Raw genomic sequence first — 9,129 nt, 5'->3', positions numbered from 1 at the left:
CCTGTGCAATCGAAGAAATGAACAACAACAACAAAAAAAAACAGTCTGAAAATACTCAAGTAATGAATTTTGTAAAGCTGAGACAGTTTAAAGTTCACATTTTCAGCCCAGAGCTACTGAACATCTGTAATTTCTGAACCACAGCTGGTTCTATTTTTCCATAGTGTGCAATGCAAAAGGAGAAATGACTTCAGGAAATCTGATTTTCAGAAAGCACCAGTGGTGCAGCAACTCAAGAGGTAAACAACGGAGAAAACTTATAGTTCACGGGGAGGAGAAACATTTGTTAAAAATGTCAGCTGACATTCAGCAGTTGCCCTTCAGTATCAGTGTCAAGTTCAGTTCCTCCTCTTCTCATCTCACTCACAGCACTTCAACTCCTCTAAAAAGTTTTATGCAAGCGTGAAAATCATTTCTCCTCGACTCCTGTGTTCCTGTGCTGGAAATTATTTAATCATAAGTTGGAAAGTAACCATTTTAGTGAATTGAGAGTGACACTTCCTCCCTCTGCGCCCTGTGAAAGATGACCTGAATGGAACTAATGTCATATCAGCTGAGCACCACTAGAGGCCAACATCCAGCCGTGGCGGGGTGGAGAGATGACACTGAGTGACAGTAAAAGTTTCCAGTGAAACCAAAGACTGTTTCAGTTGGTGTGACATGTCTTCCAGGTGGGATGACCTTCACTTCCTGTTCCAACTGCAAGGAAAAACACCGCCGACATGTATTATTAGCCATGAACAGTAAATCATGTCGCCTCCTGAGCACACGTGTCTCTCGTGTGTTAAATTTAGCATGGCGTCTCATGTCAGTAAGTGAACATCATGGTCAGCGAGGCTTCCTCTTCTCTGTGGCCGAGGGCTTTCCGAAGCCTCCACACACCAGCCACACTCTAAAATACTGAACATGGTGGTGAGGTTGAGTTCAAATTAAACTCCATCAACGTTTCAAACAATTTATTATACACTGACAGAACAGAATTTCTCAAATTTCTTCTTCTCGCCACATTTTTGGAGAAAACAACACATCCAAAATCTCAATGTCTTAATGATCCTGAAAGGGGGGAAAAGCCTTTTTTTGAAATGTTTTTTTCCTACTTGAGCTGCCTCTCATGCGGCCCAGAGAGCGACAGCACGGAACAAGTGAGCTGAAATGTTTGTATGTAAACAAGTTTAATAAAACCCGGTGGTGACAGAAATAGCTCTCACTTCTGATGTCAGCCTATACTGTACGACAGCATGCTATAATTTCAAGTTGTTGTGGTGAGCCAGCTGAGAGGAAGCGGTATCCTGCAACCTGAATAACCAGCACGACTAAAACGGCTGTTGTGTCATGTGATATTTTTACCGGAAGCTTATCGCCGTTTCATAAATAGCTCGACGTCAAATCGACTTTTGCCACTTTAATTCCAAACATTTTCCAAGCCAGATACTTAAAATTCTTGCAATACAAAATAATCATTCCACTTCCACCAGAATGAGGGTAAACATAATAAGAATGACTCTTTCAATACTTTCTTTCACTGTAATGTCAAAAGAGGGAAAAAAAATAATCAATGTTCTGTATTAATATACTGTATCCCTTGTTCTTCATAGGGCAGGGTTTCCTCTCTGCTGATGTATCATACATAAGCAACCTTTTTCCCGATTACAGTGTGTGCAAGCACGGACAATTCCTAAACACATGAGGGAAAAAATGCTCTGGGGAGACCCGGCCCCTGACCTTCCATATACATGGTCTTCAACCTTTTCAGCCTCTGAAGTCAAAAAAAAAAAGTCACTTTCCCTTCTTCTCTTACCTGAATTACATACCATTTCACAAGGGACAAAAAAATATTGGTTGGAAAAGTTAAATACACATTAAACTGGTACTCGAAATACATTATTTCACACTGCGTAAGTCAACCCATAACCCTGACACTACCCACTGGCCCCTGGGCTGAGAGCGCCTCTCTCTACAAATGAGTTCATCAGAAAGAAGAGTGGTGAAAAATAACACAAGCAAGACCGCCCCCTGGTGTCTACGCAGGAGAACAGTGCACGCTGCTGCTACCAACAAACGGTAAATAAGGCATTAATTTAATACATCACACACTTCATAACCGCAAATAGCACTTGACAGTTCACCACTAACAATTGAAGGGTTTTACAGATTTCTCAGCATTCACTATTTTACACCAAGAGGAGACAGTATACTTCGTTTTGTCCAAATCATGTCAAGCAGAGGGGGAATAAAAAGTCCTTCTCTCCCTTTTTGATTGGATAAAGCCAGAAGGTGTCTCAGTGAAAAGGAGAAAAAAAAAAAAAAAAAAAAAAGATGATGTAAACTGATGGACTGTGAGCTCAATAGATGAAGAGGACTCGGGTGCGGGGCAGGGTGGACAAGGTGTCGGCCATCTTGCGAATTCTGGCGTAGTTGATGAATCCTCGAAGGAAGAGCAAGAAGCCTGAAGAGCGAACACAGAGACAGTGAGACACAAGTAGAAGGGCTACAGGGAACAACAATGAAAGTCCATGTTAGGACTTGGCAGCAGTGATGAACGTGACTACGTCCTCTGAGTGGATCACTGATATAAACCCTGATGAACACACATAAAGCTGCACTTACTGGCAAGTGAGGCTGTGAGATACAACAAGAAGTCTGTCTTTTTGTGTGGTCATATGGTCACAGAAATGTATTCATCAGAAAATGTGCTATATCATGATATGTATCATGATCTGGATATGAAATGACTGATATGGGGATATGAGGGTTTGGTCATATCGCACAGCCCTACTGGCAAACAGAAACCTTATCATCTCATAAGGATAATTAGGATAATTATGGATAATTAGGATAATTATCCTGATGTATCTATTCTGTAACATATTCACAGCATATGGCACATCAACATTGTTCCGATGGAGCTCCACAGAGCAGAAATCTGTCACAGGCAGGGCAAAAAACATATGACTCCCTATTTGATTGATTTAAGTTCAGAGGTTGGCTACTTACCCAACACCAGGAACACCCACCACAGCCAGTACTGTCCATCAAAGTAACCAGGGAAGTATGTGGAGAACTAGAAACCAAACCAGAGCGACAGAAATGACTGGTTAGAATAAATATGGCCTGCGATGGTTTCACTCAAATGAGTCCTGCATTTTTAAAGTGAAGGAAGAAAGCAACGCTGCTTTAAAGAGACCTTTGAGGAAACAGTGCAGCGCCAACAAGCCAGCCACTACAGAAACAACATTAAAATACCAGAGTGGTGTTTGGGGCTTTTGAGTTGTTTGTGCGTACATAAAACCACATTTTATGTGTTTGTATGTGCACTGTGAAACGTCTGTGTTTGTGTGTGGGCTCCTTGATGTACCCTGACTATGAGGATCCATTTGATGAGAGAGAGGCCAAAGCCTGAGATGGCCCCATAGCGGCCGGCTGCTGAGGTGGTCAGACAGAAAGACAGGAAGAAACCGATCCAGTTGAACAGGAATGCCACTGGACGAAGGATGGAGGGAAAAAGAGTGTTAGACATGTCATCAGAACACAAGTTCGCTAATTAGCAAAAAGAGAGCAACAGAGACGAGTAGACTGGGCAACTAACTGAAAAAAGTGAGCATGAAGATTCCGTCATTTCCTATCCTCAGCTGATCAGCATCTTCAAAGTCATCTCTGGTCACAAAGTCTTCATCCTGTGATGGAACAAGCGACAGAAGAGCAAAACAAAGAGTAAGCTTTTTAAGCACTTATCCAAAATCACCACAGCACAACGAAGCAGTAGCAGAGCTTTCCAGTGCTTTTCTTTGCTATGACAAGCTTTTTCCTGTCTCCAGATCAATCAAATCAATCACTTTTGATTAAGTTTGATTTATTTTAACCAGTTCACAGTGATGTGTTTGTGGTGCCTGAGATCAAGGTGAGATGAAGCGGTGAAGCACGGGTAAGCACCTGCTCGTGGAAACCAAACTTTGCTGACAACAGAGAGTAAATACAACACAAACAACCAGCAGACCAATGAAACCATCACAACACATGAGCCCATTTAATTACTATTACTGTCACATTACCCACAGATCTGGAGTCAGTCAAATTCAATGTAGGACATCGGGGAAACCAGTAGATCTTGTATAACTACCAACTAAGTACCAGCTAGCACTCTACAGACACAGACATACTATAAGGGTGGGGTACTGAATACACACACTGAAGTGACATCTGTGTTTTCACACACCAGGACCAAATACACTTCCTCTCATCATACACTCTCCCCCCCACTCCTCCCAGTTACCTCCAGTGAACTGCGAATTACATCGTCAAAAGTCTCCAGGCGTTCTCTGTGCTGAGGCTGCTGCTGAGCGCAAGGCAGTGTGTGGCAGAGAAACACAACACCAACAATCAAACACGGTGGCTCCACAGGCAGTTAGGCATCACAGTGACCGCTAACGGAGATTCTTCACTTGCTGGATATACGTGTTTTCCTTTCAGAGGTTAACAGAAGCAAGAGGTTTTAAAGGACCAGCGTGAAGGATTTAGCGGCATCTAGCGGTGAAGGCTGCAAACAACTGAACACACCTCGGCTCACCCCTCCCGGTCTACGCATGAAAACATAATTATGAATACTATGTCCAATTTCTGCCAATAGATCCCCTTAAATCTTACACACTGGTTCTTTAAAGGCACGTCAGGAAAGCTGCTGTATGAGCTGCTCGTGACACGCCTGCACACGGGAGGTTTAAGACCATTAAGTTTAATGGCATGTTGCAGGAGATGAGGTGTGCGTTGCCCTTTAGAAAGAAAAGGATAACCACATAATAACTTGAAAGGAAAGGGCTCCCAGACACAAATGTTTTGTGTGTATAAAAAAGCACCGATGTTTCCCAAAACAATCGTGCGTTGGAAACTTTTAATACAGGGCTTCTCAAAGTCCGGATCTTGGTCCACATCCAGACCCAGCCCATACCTGGTGTTATGAATAGGGCACAATTAGTTATTCAGTGTCACATTTTCTTGGATACATTTTACATTCATCAATAAGTGACTCTAAGTGACCTTGAAAATACATTGTAGCCAGAGATTGTCCACAGCAATCTGTCCCAGATGAAAGTGGTTTTAATGTGGCTTATTTCCCTATTGCCGACATTGTTAACATCTGGAGAGACTGTTGTGTGTTCTTTCTGCCAAGTTCATGCAAAGATGCTACACTGGAGAATTCGTATCAGCTCCTAAATCGCAAAGACACAGTGTGTCTCCTTTGTTGTAAATGCAGTTGTGAGAATATGTCTGAGGCAGAAATAAACACGGACTAGCTGTCTAAGCCTTGCATGCCTCGGTTTTGAGCTGGAACAGTGTTATTTTCTTATCGCCACTCGTTCCAGACCTCTGATCTGAATGAAAATCAGAGCAAGACCTTTGAGCATTAAGTTTGAGAACCCTGTTTTATCGTGTCAAACAAAAACAATATATTAACAAAAACAAATCAGTTCACTCCAGGCCTTAAGGTAAGAAACGGTCTTTGAAGCATTCAGAAAAAGGTAGGCAACTGTGAGCACTTGTGAGACAGACTGTGGACTAAATGTCCTTTAATATGACTGATCATAAATGTTTTTTCGTTGATCAAACCAGCAGCAAAGGCAGACAGCAGTTCATGTAGGAAAGAGACAGTTTGTTCTGACGACAAAACAAAACGAAAAACTTTCCGTAGCAGGGCGCTAAGCACTTCCTGAGAGTTTGAGCGGAAGTTACAGTGTTTATGTGAGCGCACATAGTGTACATGCTGAATGTGACCGCAGGCAAAAAGGAAAAAAAGTGAGACACTCACTCTTCCAGTTACCAGGGGAACAGTCGTCTCGGCCTTGCTTCTCTCTGCTTCATCATAGGAAGGTAGCGTGGTTGCTACGTTGTATGATGGAGGCTTGGGGAGAGCCCCGTCTTCCTTGTAGTCAAAGTAGGCTGAGGGAGAAAGCACCAAGAAATCACACACAAAGGTGAATGTTTTACTGAGACTAAATCTCACTTCTTATTTCGACAACTGCATCTTGTGTTTACTTTCATCACCAAAACTAAAGGCTCTATTTAACATGCGTTCTTGTTCTTGTGCTTAATCACTGAAGCAGCTCTGGAAGTGGAAACAAGCTCAAGACTTTGGGGTGAGCTCTAAACCAGAATTTCAAACTAATCCCCACCAACAGCTGACTCATTGACAATAGATTACATAGGAAGCGCTGTTTATACAAACAAGACAAATCTCTGTTGTGTGAGATTTTGCTCGGCGACCAAACATTTTCCTCTATAGCGAGTAATGTAACTGAGAAGGTGTTGTTCTTTTTGACTGATGTGAGTCAACTATTATAACCAGACAGCCTTACCAACATTGTCCACTGCAATGCTGCTGTATGGGGGTGGAGCGTCAGCTGCTACCTGCGGACTCCCTTCTGGGTCCTCCTCATTGGGCAGCTGTGGACGGGGAGAGAAACCACTTCCTGGTTTATTTAAGGCTACAGTGCACTGGTGGCAGCACAGGCTGCTCTTCATTTGAAACACACGCTTGTCACACTTCCTGTGCAGTGCTGAATGATCATCTCAAGGCCCATGGCCTATTTAAAAGAACTCACAGTCAGCATCAATAAAATGATCAGACGAGAGGAACAGAAACCAGGACCACATCAAAAATGTTTTTCAAGAACATATGAAAATTATAAGAGGAAATGACCACAATGTGTTTCTCATTTCTCCTTATTTCCCTTTCTTTCATCAAAAGTAGGAAACATGTGAGGAGGGCAATCAATCAAAAATCACTTCATCACAGTCTTATCTGTCGCTTCAGACACAGAGGCCAGACTCAGCTCGTCCTCACTCTTGGTTCAGCCAAACAAGATTTTAGCCCATTTGATCAATTAAGACAAGTGTCAGTTTCGAGATAAGACACCAAGGTGCTTCTGAATACCACACAGTAAGTCTGCAACACTGCATCTGCAGCGGTATAAATTACAGAATAACAACACCTCTTTGGTGTAGGTGGCACTTTATTTCACAGGTCCCATAGTTTCCTAAACATTTTCCTATATAAGGAACTGTTAACCCACTTTAAATGCATAAGATAATGTTACAGGGAAAACAAAGACAGTAGTAATCAATAACTGCCACATTTCAAAGGAACAAATTCCAATTAAATAATTTCAGTTACTTGCTAACCTAACCAAGGAAGTGTTTTAGTCGATCACATCACCTAACATGCAAAAATATTTAATTTGTCCGCAGGCATGCTTCAACATATAGAGAGAATTCATAATATCCTCTATCAAAATTATAAATTAATGATGAATTCATTACTGATTAATCTGTCATTGATTTTATCAATAAATCAATTAGTTGTTTGGTCTATGACAGGAAAAGGTGAAATGGATCGGTGTTCCCCAAAGCCGAAGATGACATCCTCAAAGGTCTTGTTTTGTCCACAACAAAAATATTCAGTTTAGTTTCACTAAAGAGTGAAGAAACCAGGAAATATTGACATTTAAGAAGCTGGAATCTTTGACACTGCGAACATTTTCCCCAATGTTCCTCTTTAAGAAGTGCCATGTAAAATAATTGTTTCCAGAAAATAAGCAAGACGTAATAATAAGTACTGTCTGCCCTACCAAAACCTAGCTAAGCAGGTTAGCTGTTGGATTTAGCAGTTAAGCTCGATGAGCAGCGAACACACCCACTGCTGTAGGTCATGTACAGCCCAGACAGTTCGGTTAGCATGCATCGAGGACCGTCGAAAAGCGCTAGTGACATGAAGTTACACCTTTCCTTTTTTACGTTAGTGTTCAAAAATGCTAACTAGCTAGCACATAGCCTTCCTGACATGACTCAACGCTAGACAACCACAAACAAGTAGAGACAAAAGCCCGAACAGACAATCAAGTTCACGCTCATGTGACGTTAGCTTGAACTAAACAGCTAACAAGGAAACGCTAGCATTAGTATAACGTTAGCGTGCTATTAAAAGCCAGCTTCAAACGATGAAAATGACGAGGTTAATCGCATAAAAAGATATAATTGACAACAGTAACATCCAGGAAACCGTCATTTTCAAGAGAGTGACACCAACGCACCCGGGTGAGGGTGATCTTCTTTAAGTCAGGGATACACTGTTAACAGTATAGCATTACAGCTGACGTTAAAGTGTCATGATAAATCTTTAACGTGTAGCTACCTATTAACTGATGGTGTTCTCATACCTGCTGATATCGGGCGCTCGGTTCGGCCATTCCGATTTGAACGGCTGGTGATCAATAACAGAGAAGGTTCACGCCGCCGAGACACCCAACAAAAACGAAATTATATAACAGTACAAACTGTAAACTCAATCCTCTCCACAATGAAACACTGCTTCTCCCTCGACTGCTCCGTGCTCACACTGCCGTCAAGTTACAGTATTGGTCAACATAAATCACAAGGCTTCCTGTCAACATTTAGAAATAAAATCCATGCGGGGGACACAGACAGCAACTTTGCAAGTATATTGGGTTATTTTTAATAAAACAATAAATACCCTGTATCATTACTAATCTATTCAGCCATTTCTTCTTTACATTCTGAAAGAACTTTATAGAACAATAACATTTTATTTATTTAGAGATTCCCTGTGCTCTTATTATGAAGTCAAAACCGACCCGTTTCTTCTTCATTCTTGCTAACTTGATGCAGGACTTGCTTTCCAGGCGATTGACGTCATTGGTCACAACAAACCCTCTACCGCCCTCGCTTGAAAAAAAGTGAAACAACCATGAACATTATTACCACGTTACTGATAGAATTATATAGGGGGGGCAAAGTGTGTGTGTGTGTGTGTGTGTGTGTGTGTGTGTGTGTGTGTGTGTGTGTGTGTGTGTGTGTGTGTGTGTGTGTGTGTGTAACATGGATACATTGAGCACAATATTAGGTGAGTGGATTATTGGAACCTAATAGTGAGGAGAATGAAAATTTACCTGGTAGATACTACAAAGGAAAAAGAATCTGATATATATGTCAGCTTATATATTCTTTAACACAGTCTCAGAATAGGCATCATTGTGCAAGAAAACTAAAACAAATGTAACTGGGTCTTGTAAGGTTTTATTGTATCTTTATCTAAAATAAAAAGACAACAACAATTCCTGT

The 9,129-nt window shown here is 41.5% G+C and overlaps 1 protein-coding gene across 3 annotated transcripts; it reads right to left on the bottom strand.

Moving 5' to 3' along the window:
• Positions 1-941: 941 nt before the first annotated feature.
• On the bottom strand, positions 942-8,391 carry LOC143332693 (NEDD4 family-interacting protein 1-like). Of its 3 annotated transcripts, none has more exons than XM_076750428.1 (8): positions 8,208-8,391; positions 6,348-6,435; positions 5,801-5,931; positions 4,271-4,333; positions 3,587-3,674; positions 3,356-3,480; positions 2,995-3,061; positions 942-2,446 (listed from the first exon to the last, which is right to left on the bottom strand). In XM_076750428.1, exons 1-8 carry the CDS (start codon positions 8,235-8,237, stop codon positions 2,343-2,345), a joined length of 696 nt encoding a protein of 231 aa, XP_076606543.1. In that variant the 5' UTR covers positions 8,238-8,391; the 3' UTR covers positions 942-2,342. The 3 variants fall into 3 exon arrangements, with proteins under 3 accessions (XP_076606543.1, XP_076606544.1, XP_076606545.1); XM_076750429.1 differs by having other exon boundaries at positions 4,271-4,330; XM_076750430.1 differs by lacking the exon at positions 4,271-4,333.
• Positions 8,392-9,129: the final 738 nt, after the last annotated feature.

The sequence above is a fragment of the Chaetodon auriga genome, chromosome 15, assembly GCF_051107435.1.
Source record: "Chaetodon auriga isolate fChaAug3 chromosome 15, fChaAug3.hap1, whole genome shotgun sequence".
Taxonomy (NCBI): Eukaryota; Metazoa; Chordata; class Actinopteri; order Chaetodontiformes; family Chaetodontidae; genus Chaetodon; species Chaetodon auriga.
The sequence above is the reverse complement of the archived record's forward strand: the minus strand, read 5'-3'. Positions and strand labels throughout refer to the sequence as shown.

Coding starts and splice junctions, on each gene's coding strand:
- LOC143332693 (XM_076750428.1), bottom strand. CDS start 8,237: ATGGCCGAACCGAGCGCCCGATATCAGCAG. Junction 6,436..8,207: donor CGAGCGCCCGATATCAGCAG/GTATGAGAACAC, acceptor CCCCGTCCACAG/CTGCCCAATGAGGAGGACCC. Junction 4,334..5,800: donor TTCCCCTGGTAACTGGAAGA/GTGAGTGTCTCA, acceptor CCTTGCGCTCAG/CAGCAGCCTCAGCACAGAGA.